The following is a 24,122-nucleotide window of genomic DNA, read 5'->3' on the forward strand; positions in this document are numbered from 1 at the left end:
TAGTCAGAAAAGATTTAAATACTTGTGTGTTGCAATAGCACTATAAACACACATGATGCCTGTCAGAATTTGCCAGACTCTCTTACTGATAATTCTTCCATATTGACAAGAAGCCCAAACATATGCTTATGTTTTTGCTATCTTGACATAATTTCAGCCTGTTGGTGCCTAATTTATCCTGAGATGCATTATTGAGGGAGTGCCACACTGTCAGGAGTGCCATCTTTCAGATGAGATGTTAAAGTAAGGCCCTGTCTGCGCTCTCAGGTGGATGTAAAAGATCTCATGGCACTATTTCAAAGTAGAACAGGGAAGTTCTCATTGTCCTGGCCAATATTTATCCCTCAACCAACATCACTAAAAATAAACATTATCTGATCATTGTCACATTGCTGATTGTGGGTGTTTGCTGCATTTCCTACGTAACAGTGACTACATTTCCAAAGTACTCATTGAGTATAAAGTGCTTTAAGATATCCTGAGGTTAGGAGAGATGCTATATAAATGCAAGTTTTTTTTTAATATTCATGTTAGATACTTGAATGGCATTGATTGTTACCATTCTACTGTTGTTACAGTGAGAGCATAAAGGAGTGTGTGAATGTTGATAAGCAGTGACTGAAAGTGCTCAAGTTAGAATGGGAATGCTGGTGCGCTCGTTGGAATCTATAAATTGTAATGTAAGAGCACTTTAATTACTTGAGTTTCAGCAGAATTACAGGTCATGAATATTTAGACCACGTTACAAACTGTAATAATAATTGCATTTATATAGCACCATTAGTGTAGTAAAACATCACAAGGAGGAATATAGTGAGTTATAGTCAGCCAGAGGAGTATCACACTGCTGGTGATTCGATATAAAACTGGCGCTAATTCTTTGAATTGGCTAATGTACTTGGTGTACAGTAAGTGAAATTGATAAATCCCTCTTTGAATGTTGCTTACAAACATATAAACTTTGTCTTGTCTTTTACAGATGCAAAGAACATTTTCAAACAAGTATTATAAATGGATTCATATTTCTGACGACCAGATGAACGGATTTGAATTTTTTTTGTAGTTAAGCTGCTGGCAATATTGATCCTTTATAGTGCTGCATTGTAAAATTGATCAGATGGCTAATAATGCTGGGAAACTGTGTAAACGCAAAAGACTGGGAGAGGAAAGTGTACAGGAAGCTGAAAAGAAAAGAGCCAAGATCCAAAATGAGACCACTTTGGAAAGTGACATTAGACATAATAGCCGAGAGCAGCAAAAGGCAAAGAAATTGAAAGCAAAGGTGGTTACTTTTAAAATAAGCAATTCTTTACACCCCTGAGATTTTATCAATAACTGAGCTAAATGACCATTAAAATTCAAGTTGTCTGCCATTGTGAACTGCATTGGAGCTTTTAATAGTCTTCCCATGTCAATAGCAGAACGTCAGATCAGCCCATGATTTCAGGCCCCAGCCTTGCCATCAAAGGCTTAACAAGGAAAGGGAAGCTGAAGGCTAAAGCAACCTGGGTCTTGCTGGCACAGGTCCTGTTGGATTGACTGCAGAGGTACATTAACAAAAGTGGGAAATCGGGTCAGCTTGTCTACCCTCCTTTTCAGGGAATAGACTGTGTTATGGAGAAAGGGGGCAAACAAGTAACATCTACCTATAATTTTTTAAAAGAGACAGTAATGTGTTAACATCTTTTTTAAATGAAGTTGATCTGAGAATTGGGCTTCTGTTGAACTGATTTGTCAAACTGCTGATGATTAATCAAACTAAGCTTCCAATTAGCTCCCTGTGAATTCTATATTGACACCACCCATTTTTAATTATTTCACTTGAACTGCTCTGTTTTTGTCTGTCTGGGCCCTTTAACAATCCCTGACTGAGATGGAGACACCCAATGCACACAATCGCAGGTCGAAAACCAGGTCCAAATTCCACAGTTCCAACCCTTCTCAAATCTCTGATTTTGTTCATTTTATTCAATGAGAATAAATGCCTGCAGCTGCATAGGCCCCTAAGCTCTGGAATTCTCTCTTTAAACCTCTCTACCTCTCTCTTAGTTTGTAAGATGCTCCTTAAAACCGATCTCTGGCCAAGATTTTGGTCACATGTCCTAATTTTTTGGACTCGGTGTCACATTTTGTTTGATGATGCTCCTGTGAAGCATTTTAAGATATTTCACTACATTATAGGTGCTATATAAATATGATTTATTATTGTTAGTGTGCTGTATCACTCCATGGCACATAAGTTCAATAGTAATTTCTAAAATAAACAGCCCCAGCAAGTCATGGTTGAAATTCTTTGCGGCCGCAATCTTATTCATTTATATATAAAACACTTGGATAAGAAAAGGAGTAAGTTTTTTCCCTCATGGATGACATTAGTTATAAAAATAAATGTTTGTATTTCTGACATTACTGTAAGTCCTTAAATCGTTCAAAATAGTATCTTTTTTGTTAAATTTCCTACATTTTGTTTTTATTTGTGATTTCCTTTGGCAGGTTATATTTTCGCCTGATCCCCTCATTTATATCTACTTGCATCATGCTGTTTTTGAATAGGTGATTAGGAGCTACAAATCTCCCTCGGATTGTCCTGCCCTGCTGATAGGACTGTGTTTTAGCTCCTGTTTGTACCTCAGGATAACTGAAATGAGTCTGAAGTTGCTATTAGGAATCACGGGCATGAATTCAAGCTCTGTGTTGCAGTGTTTTACTGTTTTAGAATTATTGATTTTTAATTTAAAGCATGCATATTCTTTATATGCTACCATTGAACAATTAATTCATCATTTTGAAAACAGTTCTGTAAATCCTGTTCCAGAATAATAATCTGTTTCTTTTATATTTGTTTTCTAGGATGTTTCCGTTTTTACTCTCAACTCAGAAAGTAACCACTGTGCCATTACTCACGAGCAGCTGTGCGAACTAATGAACTATGCTGTACTGGGAGACGTGAGAAGCTCTCTGCCCAGGTAATGTATACCAGATGTTTAATGGTCAACTCTACCCCACTGTGTCATTAATGAAAGGCCACTTAAAATTGGGCTTCGATTTTGTTTTTGTTCAAGTGAGCCAGGCTGCTGGTATCCCACGTTTTGTGCAGCTACCTTGGTTTCTCTCAATACTAGGGTGCACAGATTTGGCATTCTCCTTTAGTTCCACGTGCAGTAAGTTCTGTAGCGTCACTCTCTCTATATAAAATTGCTTCCAGTTTTGTAAAATAATCATCACAGTACCAAAGAAATTGTAAAGAAAATGATTTTTAAGCAGTAGGTTATGTACAGCCTTACAGAAGCTTTCAGGATTTTCACACAATTGTCACAAATATAGATGAGCTGTCATTTCTTTTATTCATTCTTGGTGATGGACATTGAAGTCCCCCACTGGAATACATTCTGTGCCCTTGCTACCTTCAGTGCTTCTTCCAAGTGGTGTTCAGCGTGGAGGAGTACTGATTCATCAGCTGAGGGAGGGCAGTAGGTGGTAATCATCAGAGACCCATGTTTGGTCTGATGCCATGAGACTTCATGGGGTCCAGAGGCAATGTTGAGGACTCCCAGGGCAACTCCCCTCCCAACTGTATACCACTGTGCCACCACCTCTGGTGAATTGGTCCTGCGAGTGGGACAGGACACACCCAGGTATGGTGATGGTGGTGTCTGGGACATTGTAAGGAATGTTCCGTGACTGTGACTATGTCAGGCTGTAGCTTAACTAGTCTGTGGGACAGCTCTCCCAATTTTGGCACAAGGGGGAGTTTGCAGTGTCGACAGGGCTGGGTTTGCCATTGTCTTTTCTGGTGCCTAGGTCGATGCTGGGTGTTCTGTCCAGTTTTATTGGTTTTCACCTTTTATTTAGTGGGTGTTGTACAACTGAATGGCTTGTTGTTGAGAGTCTGGAGTCAGATGTAATCCAGACCAGGTAAGGACGTCAGATTTTGTTCCCTAAAGGGTATTAGTGAACAAGATGGGTTTTAATGACAATCGATGATAGTTCCATGACACTAGCTTTCAATTCCAGATTTTCTTTGGTGAATTAATTGAATTTAATTTCCAACTGCCGTGGTGGGATTTGAACCCAAGTATCAGCATGGGTCTCTATTCCAGTGATATTACCACTCCACCACCGTCTCCCCTACAATAGCACTGCACTTAGTGAGGCATAAATCACACCATAAAGGGATGCATCTGAAATGTTTAACCCATCTTTCTGTTGTAGATCTTGATTGACCCACTGTGCATTGCCAGCATTTTCTGCTTTTGTCTCTGAATTTGAATAACCTGTTGGACAGAAATCATCCATTGAATGGGAGTTGTAAATAATTTTAAAAAAAATATTAGTAGAATATTATGTACTGGAGAATGTTTCTGAATTCTGAATATTTGGGGCTAAGAGGTACCATGGAAATAGATAGCTGTCTGGTTGAGGCTGCACACTTAGGCACCTTTGTGCTTGAAAGTGTATGTTCGCATAAAGTGCTGCTCTTGATTGTCAGTAAGTAGGACAAACATACTTTACACTTATAGTGCAGATCTTTCTTTTTAATGTGCAGTTTCTGAGAATACTCCAGATGATATTGAAAGTGTTTGCCTGCAGAAAGATACTATGGTGCAATTTTGTTCCTACAGCTGGTGTCAGATCCACAGGCAGAAACAACTTAAAGGAATAGCAGTGATTGTTCTACATGGAGTGAGTCAGATGCACTTCTACAGATACTATCTGCAATTTAAGCAGCTGAAGAAAAGGTTCAGATGTGTAAGTTCACTGTTCAAGTTATTGCATTTAGAAATCCATTTTCAGATACTATGTACTCTGAGCCATTTGAAGAGGGAATTACATAGAAACTACAGCAGAGAAACAGGCCATTGAACCCTAGCTGGTTTATGCCGGTGTTTATACTCTCCACCAGCCTCTCCCACTAATTACCTCTTCCCACCCTTCCCCAAAATCCCTCGTTCCCCTCTCCCTCATGTATTGATCTTTTTAAATGTGCCAGTGCTATCTATGTCAGTTGCTTCATGTTGCAACAAGTTCCAAATTCTCACCATTGCTGAAAGAAATTCTTCCTATGTCTCATTATTGTGCTTTTTTTAAAAAAAGCACAACAGTTAAGTATAATTTTTGTCAGTTTGTTTATCCTGCCTTTTTGAATATTTTTGCTGAAGGAGTGGCTGATGCTAATATTGGTGATGTTAGCTTAGTTACAGAGATTGACAGGGCAAGGGAGTTGAACACAAGTCTGCTCTGAATTTGAAGTTGAGTAATTCAGATTTTCTTCCACTTATGTTACATTTCAATAAATATGTCACACTACCCTTGTTAGTGGGCTAAATGCAACTTTGCTGGCCTGACGCCTCTCTGGAACAGGTCTGTACTGCATTTAAAGAGAGAGATTTCTCACTCCAGGCCTAGCTCCCTTGCCAGCTCAAAACTGACCACCTGTGCAGACCATGTGTTGTCTTTTGTCCCAGATGGATGGGAAGCCAGGGCTTGACCTCTGAACAACACCATCATGTTCAAAGACTGCCCAACTGAACTGCCAATTAAACTCGACTGTTGTCCCATGAGGACTATATGAAGCTAACGCCTCTGAGCATGTAGAAATGAGTGTGAAAGTTTACAAGGATGATGTCTAAAAGATTTCCGTTGTCACAAGTTGAGGTGAAATGCAGAAAGCCCACCACCAGATAGTCATTTTGTCTGGCTTCTGATCCACATTTCCCAAAAACTAGCTAGTTGTGAATCTGATCTTCTATGAGCTAAATTTAACTTATCATCATTTTAATATAAATTTCACCTAAATCCTTCAGTGAACAAATAGCAATGATAAAACTGACAGAGGGGAAAGATCAGTCAGGGTGCCTGCTCCTGATCATCATATTGTGCACTTTGCTGGAAAATAGTCTGGACATTAGGTAAGGACAGACTTTCTCATGGCTGGGATGGCCACATGGTCAGATTAACTTGTGGACACTTGCTGTACAGATTCACATATGGAGAATGACCACTTGGCCAAGAGAGCTGCCTCTATTCACTGAACCGTACTCCAGCGTGAGTTGCCTTCGGCAGAGAAATTGTTGCATTTCTTTCTAACAAAAAGGCATCATAGAGTTATACAGCACAGAAACAGGCCCTTCGGCCCATCGTGTCTGTGCCAGCCATCCAGCACCCAACTATTCTAATCCCATGTTCCTACACTTGGCCCGTAGCCTTGTATGCTCATCTAAATACTTCGTAAATGTTGTGAGGGTTCCTACCTCCTGCCTTCAGGCAGTGTGTTCCAGATTCCAACCATCCGCTGGGTGAAAAACATTTTCCTCAAATCCCCTCTAAACCTCCTGCCTCTTATCCTAAATTTATGCCCCCTGGTTCTTGACCCCTCCGCTAAGGGAAAAGGTTTCTTCCTATCTAACCTATCAATGGGCCTCATAATCTTGTATACCTCAATCATGTCCCCCCTCAGCCTTCTCTGCTCCAAGGAAAACAATCCTCGCCTTTTCAGTCTCTCTTCTTAGTTGAAATGCTCCAGCCCAGGCAACATCCTGGTGAATCTCCTCTGCATCCTCTCCAGTGCAATCACATCCTTCCTATAGTGTGGTGACCAGAACTCTACACAGTACTTTAGCTGTAGCCTAACTAGCGTTTTACACATCTCCATCATAACCTCCCTGCTCTTATATTCTATGCCTTGGCTAATAAAGGCAAGTATCCCATATGCCTTCCTAACCACCTTATCTACCCGTGCTGCTGCCTTCAGTGATCTTTGGATAAGTACACCATCATGCTCTCAAAGAAAAGTCAGCCTACTTTGTGTCAGTAAAATGAACAGTTTGTTGTAGAATGTCCCACTACTTAGAAGGTCACATTTATTTTCCATTGTTGTTCAACTAATGCAGCAACTGTTTTTATTCATCTTTCTGTTTACTTACAGAGATTTAGCATGCCTCCGCCTCCTGATGATTTTCTGCTTCGTATTTTTGGAACTGAGAAATTGCCTCCAGAAGACAAAGTTCCAGTGGTCAATGGTAATGACATAACCACAAAAAAACAAATAAGTCAGCACACAAAATGATCAGGGCACATGTTTTTTTTTCCTTCTGTTTTCGAGGTGAGAAGTGAGATCGAGCTGACTCAGCGTAATCTGCTTTGGCTCTTGTCTGTATGTTCACTTGCTATCTGAAATAAAACAGGTTTTTGATTTGTACCTGGCCTCATCTTGCCAGTCTGACTTTGAACAAACTGGAGAAGTATATGTGAAGGCACATGTCTAGTTCAGATCACATTCTTACAATCCTGGGTTACACTATTGTATCATTAGATATTGGTCTGTACATGCACAGTCCTGAATGTAAGGTATACAAACTGCTTATGGTCAAGTGACCAGCACCATTATATCCAAAATGATATCTAGAGTGGACCCAAACAGGTGTAAATATTTTCAAATTAAATATAAATATCACAGGTGGGCTTAAAGCTGGTTTGGAGTGGAATGCAGAGGCTGGAGGTGAGAAAAAGCAGATGGATAGATTTCTGTTATTTAAGAAAAAGAAAAATAACATTTTTCTGTTTATTTCAGGCACCCCTGTAGTGAATGGCCATTACCTTATGACAGAGAATAATAGCTGCAGGCCACCACATCCTGACAATCATCCCATCATTATTAAATATGGCAGAAAGAAACAAGGCTTGACAAGTTACTTGCTGAGTAAAGAAGAGCTGACTAAGAATGATTATCCTGTTGTAGGTCAGTATACTTCTCGTACACAGCTGAACACACCCTTGCCCAATTAGTCGTTCTGTAATGTTGAAACAATACCTGTGTTATGTTTTTGGGTCCCTCCCATCCTTATCCTGACTACTTCAGTTTCTGCATTTAGATCACTTTCATAATTCGATTCTTAGCACCTCATGACCTTGAGATTATGTTCACTGGAGCCTGATAGCTAGATAATTTTTTGGTGACGTGAGCAAGATGACAAACAGGAAACCTGTCTATAAATTGCTTTAGCTATTGGATCTATCCTTTGCCTACATATTCTAATTCTATTGAAAGATGTTGAATGTTAAGGAATTATATGGTCAGTCTTAACTATTTTACTATATCGTAATACATATACCACAGATGTAAAATGGATTTATTTTGCTGCCTTGGCTATGTAACCATTGTGCTAAATATGTCCCATACTTTCTTTTTTAAAATATATTAGGTGTTCCTGGTTCCGAAGGATTTGTCCAGAGTGGATGCACAGCTAAAGTAACTGACAACAGTCCATTGTTGGGCCTAGACTGTGAAATGGTAAGTTACTGTTCCTGTTTAAAGTCCACAACAGTTATGAGTGGGCGCAAGACCACGTTATAACAAACTGCCTGAGAGCCCAGAATTTTGGTTCATTTGGAGAAAATTCCATGACGGAGAAAATTCCATGACAGAGAAACAATGTGCCCTATTTTTGTCCCTCTTTCTAACTTATAGCACACGATGTATGCAGCTTGTTGTATTGGTCGCAGTAAGAACAGCCTAATGTGACATTTGTAGTTCCATTGGATTTTAGAGGTATACTGCACTCACTGAATCCAAAGCACACATTTTGCCAACTCTTGGTGCCTTATGTGTGGATGCATTGCTTCATTTTTTTTAATAATGAGAAAGCTAACTACTAGAGAATGCCACCACTAATACATAAATATAGAACTGCTCCCTGCCTGGCCTCAGACTTTTTCTGGCAGTTATGTTTTTCCAAACCATTTCATTTGTAAGGTTTCTTTTCGAAGAAAAAAGGTTTTATATATGCCAGAACATACAAAATGCATAATTTATGAAACAGTTACTGTTGTTGTTATGTAGGCAAATATGACAGCCAGTTTAGACACAGCAAAGTAAATTAGATAAATGACCAATTAATTTCCTTTTGATGGTGATGCTTGAAATAGAAATAGTGATCAAGACATTGGGAGAACTGCTCCTGTTTGAATAACATTGAGATCTTTTACTTCCACCTCGGTTTGCTGTATAATCCGAAAGACGGCACCTCTGATAGTGCATCATTCCCTAAGTGATTCACTGACGTGGGAGCTTAGCTTATGTGCTTTAGTCTCCAACCACACCTTCTGACTTGGGTGAGAGTGGCACCAACTGCACCCTTATGGAGCTGAGTGCTGCACTCTACAAATACAGTACACGTGAAACTGAGTACCGCTTCACTCACTCACTGTTGAGTTATTTTTAGTAGGTAGGTTTTCATTCAGAACAAACAAGCATCAATTACAAGGTTGATGGAGGAATCTCATAAAAGTAGAAAGCACCAATGTTAGCGTTACTTCGAAAATGCAAAATGATTCACTAAATCTAGGGCGGCGCAGTGGTTAGCACTGCAGCCTCACAGCTCCAGCGACCCAGGTTCAATTCTGGGTACTGCCTGTGCGGAGTTTGCAAGTTCTCCCTGTGTCTGCGTGGGTTTTCTCCGGGTGCTCCGGTTTCCTCCCACATGCCAAAGACTTGCTGGTTGATAGGTTAATTGGCCATTATAAATTGCCCCTCGTATAGGTAGGTGGTAGGGAAATATATAGGGACAGGTGGGGATGTGATAGGAATGTAGGATTAGTATAAATGGGTGGTTGATGGTCGGCACAGACTTGGTGGGCCGAAGGGCCTGTTTCAGTGCTGTATCTCTAAACTAAACTAAAATTTTAAACTTAAAGCAACAGCTTTTTTATATTTAACAAGTATATAATAAGAACAATATAACGTGTGGTGTTAGCAAAAAATAACTTGTATTTATATAGTGCCTTTCACGTTAACAGGGCAAACCAAAGCCCTTTGCGGCCAGTGGAGTAATTTTGAAGTGTAGGTGCTGTTGTCATGCTGGGAAACGTGGCAGACAATTTATGTAAAGCAAGATGGCACAAACAGCGGTGAGGTAAATGACCAGGCATAATCTGTTTTAGTGTTGATGGTTAGGGGATAAATTCTGGCCAGGACACTGGGAGATCTCCCCTGATCATCTTCAAATTTGCCGTGGGATTTTTAACATCCACCTGATGTGAAAGACGGGACCTCAGTATAACATTTTATCCGAAAAACAGCACCTCTGACAGTGCAGCACTGCCTCAGTACTGCAGTGAAGCGTGAGCTTAGATTATGTGCTCAAGTGTCTGGAGTGGGTTTTGAACTCAACCTACTGGCTCAGAGTCATGAGTGCTAACACTGTGCCAAGGCTGACACCTTAAATTATGTTCTTGACTTTGTGGAATAAGTCCAAATAATGTCACTCTACCACTGCAGTAGTTTTCATTACTGTTATTACATAAAACTGTTGAATTGTAGGTACTTTATTATTGTATTAATTTGAATTATTCCAGTGCCTGACTACAAAAGGAAATGAGCTGACTCGTGTCTCTATTGTCAATGCAGAGGGATGCTGTGTGATGGATGAGCTGGTGAAGCCAGACAACCAGATCCTCAACTACCTCACCAGGTAATGATTAAGTTATGATATAAATAGTGGATACTTGAAATAAGATTATTTTACTAAAATATTGTAGGCCTGCTTCATAAATACTGGCCCTTTACATGTCATGAGCTGAATTTTACCGGCCCCTTGACGTTGTGGGTCGCTAAAATGCTGCGGGGAGGCCCACCTCGACCCATGACATCGAGAACGGCCCACCGCATATTATTGGCGGGACCTTGGTACCCCCCCCCACCACCCATGTCCCCCCTCCGGCCGCCTGGCGGTGGGCCCTTCATCAGCATTAGATGAATATTTAAAATATTTAAATAAAGTTACCTGCAGGTGGCAGCTGTCCTACTCCGATATTACGGCCTCCGTTTGTGCTCCGCGCGCCTTTGGAACTCTGTATGGAGTTCCAGGCAAGAACCTGGTTGGGGGGGGGGGGGAGGAATAAAATTCTCAGGGTGGGAGGGGTGGAGGAGCAGAGAAATCAATTTTTATTGGATGTGGGGATGGTGGGAAGGGGTTGGAGGGCAAAAGATTGAAGGTTGGGGGGGTAAGTTTGGGTATTTGAACAATCACTTGATGGTCATTTCATTGCCTGAAATGACCACTGGGGGTTGAGGAAAGGCCTCCATCACTTATTTTCCTTTATAATAAAAATCATGCCTATTATCCTTTTAAAAACTATGCTTATTGGTGAGGGCTTAAAGCCCTTTAAAAATGGTGCTGGACGCCGTTGCTGGGGACGCAGAGGCTCCTCCCTCTACATCATCGGCGGCGGCCGCTCTGCCCCTTCTATTTAAATGAGCCCCACGCAAAATATCACGTGGGCTCCTCAGCAGCTGTTGAATGCAGGCGTTGCACTGAGTTTAAAGGGCGCCACCATGTAGCACGGCGCCCAAATAAATTTCAGCCCCATGTGTGCTGATGCACATTTTTCTTCTTCTATTTGTGATTAACAATTTTTATGTTTTTATGGGTTTTTGATGTGGCACAACTTCTACTATGATAACATGATATTAAGGGATATGGGCCAAAGGCAGGTATGTGGAGTTAGGTTTTGGATCCGCCATGATCTCATTGAATGGCGGGCCAGGCTCGAGGGACTGAATGGCCTACTCCTGTTCCTATCTTCCTATGAAGTTCCGAGTTATATTTGTGAACTGGATGTTATTCAGGTGTCACTCAGTTGGTAACACACTCTCCTCTGAGACAGAAGATTGTGAGTAGTCCCAATACAGAGACTTGAGCACAAAATCTAGGCAGTACTGAGGGAGTGCTGCACCATAGGAGGTACTGTCTTTTGAATGAGGCGTTACACCGAGGCCCTGTCTGATCTGGACGTTAAAGATTCCAGGGCACTATTTCAAAAAAGAACAAGGGAGTTTTCCATGATGAATTAGCCAATATTTATGTCTCAACCAACATCACTTAAAAACAGATTCTCTGGACATTACATTGATGTTTGTGGGAGCTTACTGTGCACAAATTGGCAGGCATGTTTCCTAAGTTACAACAGTGACTACAATTCAGTAGTACTTCATTGGCTGTAAAGCACTTTGGAAAGTCCTGAGGTTGTGAAGGGTGCTATATAAATGCAAGCTCCTTCATTGTCATAGGATCGAGGGGGTGGGGAGTAGCTGAATTACTCGCATCAATTCAGGGGTATTTGGTATTATAGTGGTTGTAAGGGCAGTTTATTTTGACCAGTGATTTTGTGGAATGCAGACATGTTTGATATGGGTTTGAGTATTTGATAGTAAAATGTTTGTCTTCATGTGCGGGTGTTTATAATGGTAATTGGCAGAAGACAAGCATGAAGCTAGGCAGATTACTTCTCGGGTCAGAAATGTTATATGTTTTTCTAATGTGACATTAATGTGCTTCATGGATTACATGAAACTGAAGCTAATCAGTGGGTATGCAAAAGTCAGTCTGTGCAATCTGTCATTTTAATGGTACAGCTAAAGTATTAATGGGCCACCTATCAACCAGGAATACAGCCTTGTACAGAATGTTATTGGATTTTAATATGTAATATAAATAAAACCCATTGAACTCATCCCAACTGTTTTAATATAAGCAGAGTCAGAGCATCTCCAAAGTTAGGTTCTGCTTGACGTTACTAATTTGTGTGATGTAATGTTAAATAGACAACCATGTTGAAAATTGCCTATTTTATTAGATTTGTTCTAGTGACTGCATGGACTGGAATAAAATCATCTTTAAACTCTTGCTGCTGTTTTCCTTCATGAACTCAAAACTCCTTCCATCTAATTTTAGCCTGCAGCACAGCCCCATGTTATTGATTCTTTTTGTGAAAGCTCCCTCAAATTTGCCAATAATATAACCAGTGAATGGTAACTTTAGCCCAATGTCTCTAACATTAGCCCTCAGAGGTATGGGTTATCATTAGATTGATTCTTTTTCAGAATTATATAAATGTTTCTATTTTGTTGTTCTAAAGTAGAATCTTAAGGCAATTAAGAAACTGGTATGCATAATAATGAAAATTGTGCTAATAGTGCATAAATATTTTGGCTAAATTCCAAGCGAAAACTGTGTATTTGAAAGTTTGATTTTTTTTTAAATTTTGTAATTATGGTAAAACTTCATGAAATTGAAGGAGTTCAGCAGTGTCACGAATCGCATATTCAGGTTCTCTGGGATTACTAGGAAGATGCTGATGCCAGTGAAAACAAAGCTGAAGGATGTTCAAGCCAAGCTGAAGAAGATCTTACCCAGTGATGCTGTGCTTGTGGGTCATTCTTTAAACAATGACTTGAAAGCTCTGAAAGTAAGTATTGTACCTGTCTCTGTAATTTTCTACACACAATTGTTATGGATTTGATGTAACATGTCTCTTAAGAATTGACTATAGTTAAATACCTAATGTATCATCCAGAGTTTTTATAATGCTTATAACACAATGGGTTAATACACTGTTATTTCACCCCTCGGAATTGGGTTGAATTTAGATTAGTTTGATGAGAGAAAACTCTACTTAGGAATAAACAAATATTTAGAGAGAGATTTCTACCCCACCCCGATGAGAACCATGGGAGGCTAGTCAGAATGTGGCCTTTCATACCAGCAGGAAGCCCAGCCATTTTCAGGGCCTGACCTCATTAGAATTCAGCCAATAAGCTGCGGGCATGTAAAGATCTCCCTGGGGGCAACCCAGTCCAGAGCAAGTAGGTCGGGATTGTGAGTTGGGGAGGTGCGGGTGATTATGCAGGCAGGGAGGGGCTGCAAAGCTGGAGCAACAGTGGCCCAGGCTGGGTTTTGTGGAACACAGAACTGCATTCCCGACCCCACAAAGATGTGGTAAAACTTATCTCATTGGCTTTGCCGCCAGCTTATGCTGACTGTACCATGCTGAAATGGCAGACTGGCTCTTATTTATGTCTAGGGCCCTGACTCATATACTAAAAGGGCCTGCCGCCTGACTCTACCATCCAGTGATAGGTCCAGGGAAGATTGCAGTGGCCATAGCAATGGCAGTAATGGGGTGAAGAATTATTCCCTAGTATTTTCGGGGAGCTACCATCCTGTTTGCACCAGACAGGAGGCCTCAAAATCTCCCTCTTAAAATCTCTTAGTAAAATTATCTTGGATAGCCGCAGTGTCATCTGTTCCCAAGTAATTCAACCCTAAGCAACAAATTGCCATCAAAACTTGGCATTTTATCAGTCTGTAAATGAAGCTGTAGGAAAAGGAAGAATCACTCAGGTAGGACAGAGGATGCTCTTGTAACCTTGCAGATCAAATCTATTTTAAGATTAAAGTAGATTAAAGTAATATATATACTGTGATCCATGAGTATGCCCAATAGATAACATGTTGTAATCATTGCATAATCCTTAACCTTCTGTGGCTTTGCTTTGATAGGGTCAGATACGCATACAAGAAGAAATTGTGTTTTATTTTGTTTCTACAAGGTATTTTTATTTCTGTTGGAACATTTTTTTGTGGAGTTTCACTAGATAATGTTCCTTGATCTTAATAGCACTGATTTCAAAACCACAAACTGGCTTTAAGCAGTCACTTTCAATCCTGTGTTGACGCATGCAGTCTGCTGTAACCAAAGCAGGTGTTGCATGGAAATGGGATTAGTCCATGAATTGATATCATTCGCTATAACTTTTTGCCATTTATATTTTGCATGCTACTTCAGTAATTGAGTACAATTCATTTCTCTTGCAGGTGATTCATCCAAATGTTATTGACACATCACTGCTTTTTGCCAGAGGCTTGGGTCGAAGGTTTAAGTTGAAGGTTTTGGTAAAAAACGTTCTGGGGTGAGATAATTAAGCTTGTTTTCAAATGGAGCAGAGAAGGCACTTAGTGATTCTTAACTACTGATGAACACTTTGAATGGAATGTGTTTTTAAAATTATGATCACTATTACTAATTGGACGTTTGCATCAGATTTTTTTTAAAGGAGAAAGACGTATCCATGTTTCTGGAAACATAATACCTTCACTGATGTCAATGCTGAGTCTGGCTTTGCACTGTAGATGAAACACAGGACCATAATATGGATACAGACGGGAAAAACTCCTCAACCCATCTGTCTAGGAAAAGCTTACAGTCCCCCTGTTCTTAAATGCTTCTCAAATGAAATCTATTTCTGACTCTCATAACCTCATTCTCATAAAACTCCTCTGAGTGCAGATCTTTCCTTCCTGGCCCCCCATATCTGTCAACATTGTAAATGGTTCCCTCTCTTCAAACACTTCTCTCTTATAAAACCATTGTAATCAACTTACAGGCAGTTCCCAGTAACCAGCATAGGAGCTTCAGAGCTAGTATATTATCTTTGAGTTTCACCAACTGTATCAGAAGTGCTTTAAAGCTTTAAGACTCCTCCATAGTAGAATATGTAATTTGTATACTGGTGTTCTAAATACTTACGTGAACTAAGACTGTATACATGTTTTTTTCAAAATCTATCTCATAGTGGATAATTTTTCCCAAACAGGAGGGAAATTCAGTCAGAAGAAAGGATTGGTCATGATGCATCTGAAGACGCAAGAGCAGCTCTGGAATTGGCTCAGTATTTCATCAGCCAGGGACCCATGAAGGTGTGTTAATAAATTATTTATATAATAAACAAAGACTTTAGGCGTTAGTCTCGAGTCAGTAGCAGCATTCTCTCGCCTTCATTTTGTAGACTTGATGCTGGCATTGTGCTTGCCATTGATGAGCACAATTTGCAAGCAAAACTTCACACTTTTAATTTTAAAACGTATGAAAGAGATACATAAAAGAAACACAATGTGAGAATTTTAAACTGCAAGGGAGGAATGGATGCAGGTGCTTGCTGGGGGGGGGGGGGTGTTAAAGAAGGGAAAAGTGCCGACGTGTCAGGGACCCAATATGGCCCAGCCGACTTCCACATTTAATCAGTGCGTGTTTCAAGATGTGCAGGAAACCCCAATGGGACAGGCGGGTCTGCCATTTAAATATGCAGAAAGGCAATTATCTGATGATTTAACCCCTGCATTCTGGCTTTAACTGCCAGCGCACTGGCTTCGTGGGCTGTCTGAAACTCACCAGGGTCAACAAGGCAAAAGCACAGTGCGAATTACTAACTCCATCAGTAATGTTCTTCTCTGTATTCTGACAACTGCAGAATGAATTGATTGTGACCCCTGCTAGGGTTCCATTAAATATTGAGGCTTTAAACAGCCAGGTACAGGACCTGATCACACTTGCCCGTCTGCTGTGATTGGTCAGGAAACGTGGAAATGGGATGCTAATGCCGTGGCTAAGTTTACAAGCCACGGAAAAACCCACTCTATTATTATTCAGGTTCCCGATCCGCTGCCAACCTCCCCTGCAGTGTGCGGGTTCATAGGTTACAATTCTGCTCAATGTGTTAGCTCTATTTTGGAAGCCACAGATGCTTTTAAAAACACCAAAGTTATTTGAGGCTTTAAATGATTTTGAAAGCATCCCAGAAATTGTAACATTGGTAATTTCAGGCAGCAGCAGGCATTGGCTCTGCCTAAAATTGTGATGCCAGCGATTCCCACTATTTGCTGTAAGTTCTTAGCAGCTGGAAAATAGGTGCTGAAAGATTCAAAAATCTTGTAGAAGAGATTGGTAAAGAAGCTAAGGGAATGTGCAGAAGTGACTGTGTTTTCGTTATTTTGATGCAGAGGCAGAAATCAAAATGCATTTAAATATCTCTGCATCCATCAAAACTTAGTTTTTTAATGTACTTTCTGCTTTTAGAAGCTGGCAATGACAGCAGGCCAGACCACTAATGCACCACTTTATAAGAACATCGAATCTTACAGCACAGGAGACAACCATTTGGCCCATTGTGCCTGTTCCTGCTCTGTGAAAGAGCTATCAAAGTAGTCCCACTCCCCTGCTCCTTAGGGAGCACCAAGAGACTGAACTCATCCAAACAATGTGGATTTTGGTGTGGATCTCATTAACAGAGCTCCTTTGCAAAGAGTCTGATGCTGGCTGGCAAGTAAACCTCCTATCCCATTTTCATTCCAGCTGTGATTTGCAGCTTACAGTGGCTTGGGTGGCAGCAGCATTTCTTAATTTTGGGACAATCATTGTTAACTTGTGTTTCACAGAATTAGTCGCTACTAACCTTCTGCTTCAAATACATGCATTTGTGTCCTAAAGTATCCACATTTAATGTTAATTTAGTACTGCCAATGTCTCATTGTTTAGCTTCTTAAAACGGTCTCTTTGCTGAGCACTCTGACAATGTCGTTGCCAGCAGCTGCTGGGAGACTGATAGTATTTTAAATAAATTGTAGTGAATGTAAACTGACTCAGAAGTGCAGTTTCACTTAACACCTCCACTGGATAAACTGATTTTTTTTAATGAAATCATCTTCTTGTACTCATCCCAATATTTTTTGATTACCTATTTGTGCATTAGGTGCAGTTCATTAATATTCAGCTAATGCTTTGGTTACAGGTAGCAACGCTGAACCTGGAAAATTTCCAAGCTAAAGAGCCAACAGGAGACAATTTCGCACCCCAGCCCGAGGACAGAGGTCAGGTGAACAGGTCATCCAATCACCTGAAAACAAACTACAGAGGGGTGGATGGATTTCAAGACAGGACATGCATTCAATATAACAGGTTAGTTCATGACATTTTATCACTTCTAAAGAATTCTTATTTAGGTTACTGTGCACTGAGAAACCATGAGTTTTTCTAACAGTATCAAATGGAATTCTCTTGGGTTTGATTGCACTATCTTTCAATGCCACATGCTCTGTAGGGGAGGACTCTTGGATAACATAAATTTCTGCTAAAATCATTTTTTGGAGTTCCCCCTACTTAAATATTTACTTTTGCTTCCATAGGAATTGTATAATTGCAATACTAGCTCCTTACTGTTAAGATCTGAGCAATCCAGTAACCAATGTATATAGCATTCATTTTGGTCATCTGGGTGTCTGACATGCACAGAAACCCATTCCCATCTTCTACTAACAAAGATGCTGAGAAGTCTACATCTGAAGATTTCTGTTTGCTTCATAAAAAGTGCACACACTCACCCCATAGGGACATGCCCTTCTAACCTAAGTCCAGAGAGCTTAGGTACAGATTAGCAACAGACAACTTGGGGACCCCCTAAATGTGTGCAGGGGTACTGCTAGAGTTCATCTAGCTAAAGTTGCACAACAGACCGTTGGTAAAGTCCCTGCTGCTTGTCCAGCTAGGACGACCTTACCCGTTAGGGCAGTGATATCTAGGGCCGAATGCAATGAATCCCAATCCCCCCAGGGATTGGTCTATCCTGCCAGGTTCTGTTAGTGAGCTGCTTGGTTGTATATCAGGTTAATGGATATGTATGTCATCTTGCAGCAGCCCTGACCCCAGAGAGATCATGATTACCATGACCACCCCCTTCCCACCCTTCTCCTAAGAGAATGGTTATATTACTATTCTTTCCTATAATAGCATTAAATAATAAATGCTAACAATCTGCAACTTGTTCCCTTACTTGCTGCTTCTTGCTACTTGATCATTACTGTTGGCATTCAGCCTTTCAAGTGTTAGCACTGAGTATAGCTCGTAAAAGTTGATGGTAATACTTCTTTATTCTTCCTTAATATAGCTAATGATTTAGTTTTTCGATAAAATAGTTGTTCATAATGTTCTTTGTTTCCTTTATTAGTCTTTTTGTGGTTTTAAGTGTAATTTATACTACAAAGAAATGTTTGTGCATAGTGTCTGATAGAAATGTACCCTATAAAGCATTATTTACGTTTCATCTACTGTGAAAAATCTAAGAAACATTTTGGTTAGGGTGGCTACTGACAGACTTCAGGAATACGGACACCCCTGTCAACCCCTTTGCACACATTCAATTGCACACTTTTTTTATTAAAATAAATTATTAAAACTAATAACTTGATTCAACCCTTTTGCTGAAATAATTGAATACCTTACATAATAGACCCAGTGTCTTAGAGCGAGCTGAATTTGAGAAGCTTGTATATTTCCAGCTAATAACGAAACTTGGAGCTAAAGCAGGTTGAAAAAAATTGAATGATGCTTTATGTGTGTAGAGTTGTTGAGACTGCCTAGTAACCTGATCCATTTTATGAGCAGCAATATCCAGGTTGAGCAAGGCACAGACAGACATGGAGAGTTTTTATCAGGCTGCTGTTGTGTCTCTCCTCATGGCAGCTATTCAAGAGCAGTGTGCATCAATGTAGCACTACATCTATGTTAGTCGCGGCACAAGTGTCGCAGAGTGAAGACATCATAAGGACGCTCGCATGGATAGGCCTGATAGTATCTTCACGGTGGCCCTGGGCCAGGCTTTCACAGGCATAGGCAAGACCAATAATTTCGATTTAACATGTTTCCCTAAGGCTGGGCGCTTCAAAATAAAAATACTGGGCAATAAAATGTCTGGCTCAAATCGGGTACCGGACAGGGGACAGACCACGTGAAAACCAGACTCTCTGGTATAAAACCGATGAATGGCAACCATAATTTTGAATCATAGAATGTTTACAGCACAGAAAGAGGCCACTTGGCCCATTGTGTCTGCGCCGGCTGGAAAAAAGAAGCCACCCAGCCTAATCCCACTTTCCAGTATTTGGTCTGTAGCCCTGCAGGTTACAGCACTTCAGGTGCACATTCAGGCACCTTTTAAATGAGATGAGGTTTATTTTGGTAGCTGTTTGCTTGGTGCTTATGATATCTCTAACTTTTTTGGTAGTTGGATTCTGTCACATCTTGTGTCAACAGAAGACATCAGAGCAATAAAATCTGAGGAAATTAATATATGGGCTTAACATCCAATATAGACAAGTTTTTGTTAAAATGAAAAGTTATATGCTGCAGTGTATTATACGCAAAACAAACTAGTTTAACTCCCATCTGCAATAAAAATCCTTTAATGTTCTTGGTACCTTTTTAGAGATGGACAGTAATTGATGTGCAACGTGTATAACAAGAATATCTTTTTTGCTGTCTAGCTTGTTAAATATGTTGTGTATGGGTGATCAGAAAGCAGTGCTATTAGGCACGAAGAAAGCAATGAAGGAGTTGATACACCAAGAAGCATGGCATAAAATTGAATGTAAAACAGATAAAGAGGTAAGTGGTGTAATGCCATAACTTGTTCAACCAGGTTTCTGTGTCCAAAGAAAACCTCTCAGAATTCTACCCATGATTCTATAAATGACCATGACATTATTGGGCCCTCGACATTGACACAACTAACAGATCAAGCCAACTAGAATTACTTCTTTAAATTATTGTTCTCTGTTGGTGAACCTTCATTGACAGCTAGTACAGCTGATATAACACTGGGACAGTTGATATTAAAACTGTCGTATAGGTAGAACAGGTTGTGCTATTTTAAATGTTTCTTTTTATTAGCTGTATTTCTGCACACACAGACATAACAAATTTCATATAAAAATTAAAGGTCTGTATAATATAATAGACAATCTTACATGGCATAGTAAAACCAAGTGGGGTATTGAGGTCAAACAGGGTTAAAAGTGGAGGGATAAATAGACCATTGTGGAATGAGGGAAGGGTTGACAGGTCGGAAGAGAACGAAAGAAGGAAGTGTAGAACAGAGGATGAGAGATGGGATTGGAGAGAGTTGTGGGGAGAGGAATGGGGAGGATGGGAACCAGGAGACCCAACGGCAGAGAAACTGGGAGCAGCACCAGACTCTCTCAGTAAGGGGGCAAAATGTCGTTTCTTCTGAGTTGGCAGTTTAGTTGACATTCTTTCTGTGGGGGCAGGATGATGATGGAGGAACTAGATTGGGGAAACATATTTGTAAAGAAGGTTTTCTGATAAGTTGTCTCAGTAAAAGAGTACCTAGCAACTGCTTTCAGCAGGTGGGGGCAGTTAAGGAAGGCAGCTTCCACTGAGGAAAGGGAGCCCGGCAAGTACCCTGTAGGTTGATGCATGCTGACTTGCCACTCCTAAACATAGTGACGATTACTTTTTTTGGCTCGAATGTTACGTGACTGCTACCATTTGTAAACCTTTGTAAAGGCTTATCACAGCACCGCCTACAAGCGTAACTGGGACTAAGGTAAATATGCATACTTTTATAATAGACTTTCTCATTGATATAGGTAAACAAAGAAGTTTTTACTATGTTTTGAAATGGAATGTGGTGGTCCATTTTAATGCATTTTTTATGTTTTTCATGCTAAAGGAGCCTTTCCTCCAATCAGTTTAAAAAAAAATCTTAAGTTGTAATATTTTTTCTCTGCATACTTGAAATGTTCCTGAATATACCTGAATATGTTTCCTGCAGATTGTTCAGCGAGCTCAGACAGAAATCCCAGTTGCCTTTTTAAGTTTAAGTCACTTTACGTCTTATTCGGAATATATTGAGTGTAATCTAGATATGAAGATTCATGAAGGACTACTTCATGAAAAGGTATGACAGTACAATAATTGCAATCTCAGTACAGTAATTAGTCTTATCACAACAGAATTCTATCAAAGCAGGTATATCCTGTAAAGTTCCTATTTATTTACAGAAGCATGCAAATGTGAATGTCATCAAATTTAGGAACAATTTGACTATTAAGTAATTAAAAAGTAGGATCAATGGTAAAAGAATATTAAGATTTGTCCTGAAATAGAGACACATGGTATTATCTAGCTATGACCAGCAATATCCTTCTACAGTTGGACCTCAGAGGCTAGCTCTGCTTCCAATTATTAAGTTATTAACAGCGTAAGTGGCTGCTAAAATGGTCCTACCTCATCCAGGTGCTGATGAGCTTCATTGGCGTCTTGTAAGGACTTACAGCTTCTTAATACCACTTTGAAAAAAACGCACTCAGGATGTGGGAAACTTGGCAAGGCTGCATTTATTGCTCACCCCTAGTTGCCCTGAGAATGTGGTAGTCAGTTTTCTCTTCAAACTGCTGCAGTACTGTGGTGATGCTGCACCCACATGGTGTTGGTTAGGGAATTCCAGGATATTGATCCAGATATGTGTCCAAGTCAGGATGGTGTGTGTCTTGGAGTTGATGGTGTTCCCACAACATTGCTGCTCCTGTCCACTCTGTGATGGAGGACACAGGGGAGGGAGGTAGTGTCAAAATGACCTTAGCGAGTTGCTTGCGACCATCCTATAAATTGTACATACTGCAACCACAATGTACCAGTGACATTGAAGTGCATGACCTTTAAGAGCAAATTATTGAACATGCAGATTAGCAGATATCTGGGGACACTTCCCTACATCACAGAAGTCTCTGTTGATATGTCTTGGCTCATTTTTGTTTTCAAATCTCTCTACAGATGAGACAGAAGCTGTCAGAAATGTGTACTGTGTACGCTGGTCCATTCTGTAAGGATTTTTGTTTAAAGTCTGTAAAAAGAACATTCCGAATCTGTGGTTCCATAAGTTCCATCAGTGTTATCACAGAAACAGACCAGGTACAAGCAGTAATAGTACAGTTAAAATGGAATGGGGCCCTTTGTACTTCAATAATTCTTAGCTACAACATGTAAAAGTAGGAGATGCTGGAAGTAGTCCTGGACATGCATTCGAACTCTTGAATATATATCCTAGGTATTGCCTTAAATGCAGGAGTAGTCAGCCCAGGAACAAAGAAAGGGCACTTGGAGTGCACTGGACATACCATTCCGGAGTGCAGCAGGTGAAGGTGGTCAAAAGCCAAAGTGTTGGGCAGTGTGCAAAGGCACAGGTGAAAAAGGGTACAAAGATGTGGTTAGCTAGCAAGCATACCTTAAGGGAGCAAGAACAATTGGAGTGGCTACCAGATCTCATTGGGAGTGGCTTTGGTGGGCACACTCTGATTTCATTGGAGCAAAATTTTGAAGCTCTGGAGCATCATTTTGATTTTACATTTTCTATCTTGAAGCACCATGTTAATTCTGGGGGAAAAAAACCAACAGAAATTATCTTCAGTAATTCTCAACCCTTTTGAGTCAAGAAAAAATCTTGGCCCTTTGCGCCCATTTAATGGCTCGGCTTGAGTGTCAGCCTTGGCACAGTTTGGTACCACTCTTGCCTGAGTTTTGACATTTTGGACATGAATACAACATCTAGGCTGACACTCCAGTGCAGTACTGGGGGAATGCTACACTATCGGAGGTGCCATTTTTCAGATGAAACATTAAACCGAGGTCCCATCTGACCTCGGGTGGTTATAAAATATTTTGTGCCATTATTTGTTCCAACATTTGTCCCTCAACCAACATCACTGGGAAACAAATTATCAGATCATTTATTGCTGCTTGTAGGAACTTGCTTTGTGCACATTGGTTGCCATGTTTCCTTACAATACACTTCAAAGGTGATTAATTAGGTCAGCAGCACTTTGAACATCCTGAGATCATTAAAGGTGCTCTATAAATGCAGGTTCTTTTTCAAGGCATGTGAGCATGTCGTGTTAGCCAAGGAAAGGGGAAAAGAAAGAACAGTATTACAAAAAAAGTGAGGAATACCTAAAAGATTGCAAGATTCTCAATGATTTTTGTTTTCCCATTCTCTTTTCAGCCCCATGTGCGTATTCAGTATGAGGTGCCTGAAAGTGCACATCTTGCTGTGGTTACATTGAATGGAAGCATTGTGGAGGGATTCCTCATTACGGTAACAACACTGAACTTTGAATTTTCTTTTGTCCCTTTTGGAATTCCTTCTATATCTGCAAAAAAAACCCCAGAAAATACTCAGTAGCTCAAAGATCAGTCCTCTTGAAGTTGTTAAGCTTTGTCCTTGCAGTTCATGATGAAATGCTGTCTGTATCTCATTGTCACCAATCCATCAGCTTCTGTATTCTATTGCAGCCTATATTTTCTGTATACAATTGCCTTATGTTTAGTTGTGCACAATAACTTAAATATTCTTGCACACCAACAATGTTCACGTTTTTGCCTCAACATTACTGTATGGAGCTTGAACTGGGATTATGGAAAACATCTGCTGTAATAAGTAAATTTATTAGGAGTGAGGTTAAGCTCCATTTAACATCTACATAAGTTAATTTCTAGATTTTTTTGGGTTTATTTTATTATTGACGAATAAATTGTTAGTGATAAAAATGGAAGTGTTTGCAGCCAGTGTCAACACTGTCAGTATCCAGGGCTAGGTGCAGCATCGTATGCTCTTCTATGCCTTACCCTCAACAATATGCTTCAACCTGACCCACTGA

The 24,122-nt window shown here is 40.2% G+C and overlaps 1 protein-coding gene across 6 annotated transcripts in view; it reads left to right on the forward strand.

Moving 5' to 3' along the window:
- The window catches only part of LOC137383484 (RNA exonuclease 5-like), a 42,111-nt gene that overhangs the window by 9,914 nt on the left and 8,075 nt on the right, over positions 1-24,122 (forward strand). For 3 of the 6 annotated variants that reach the window (XM_068056468.1, XM_068056467.1, XM_068056469.1), the window contains exons 2-16: positions 980-1,282; positions 2,851-2,966; positions 4,623-4,749; positions 6,926-7,019; positions 7,571-7,738; positions 8,202-8,290; positions 10,354-10,469; positions 13,107-13,245; positions 14,655-14,749; positions 15,434-15,536; positions 17,405-17,571; positions 19,932-20,052; positions 21,242-21,367; positions 22,243-22,380; positions 23,468-23,560. In XM_068056468.1, the coding sequence (XP_067912569.1) occupies positions 1,118-1,282; positions 2,851-2,966; positions 4,623-4,749; positions 6,926-7,019; positions 7,571-7,738; positions 8,202-8,290; positions 10,354-10,469; positions 13,107-13,245; positions 14,655-14,749; positions 15,434-15,536; positions 17,405-17,571; positions 19,932-20,052; positions 21,242-21,367; positions 22,243-22,380; positions 23,468-23,560 (1,857 nt within the window). In that variant the 5' untranslated portion in view covers positions 980-1,117. The remainder of the gene's footprint in view (positions 1-979; positions 1,283-2,850; positions 2,967-4,622; positions 4,750-6,925; positions 7,020-7,570; positions 7,739-8,201; positions 8,291-10,353; positions 10,470-13,106; positions 13,246-14,654; positions 14,750-15,433; positions 15,537-17,404; positions 17,572-19,931; positions 20,053-21,241; positions 21,368-22,242; positions 22,381-23,467; positions 23,561-24,122) is intronic. The other 3 variants (XM_068056471.1, XM_068056470.1, XM_068056472.1) reach the window with 3 other exon arrangements.

The sequence above is a fragment of the Heterodontus francisci genome, chromosome 24, assembly GCF_036365525.1.
Source record: "Heterodontus francisci isolate sHetFra1 chromosome 24, sHetFra1.hap1, whole genome shotgun sequence".
Lineage (NCBI taxonomy): Eukaryota > Metazoa > Chordata > Chondrichthyes > Heterodontiformes > Heterodontidae > Heterodontus > Heterodontus francisci.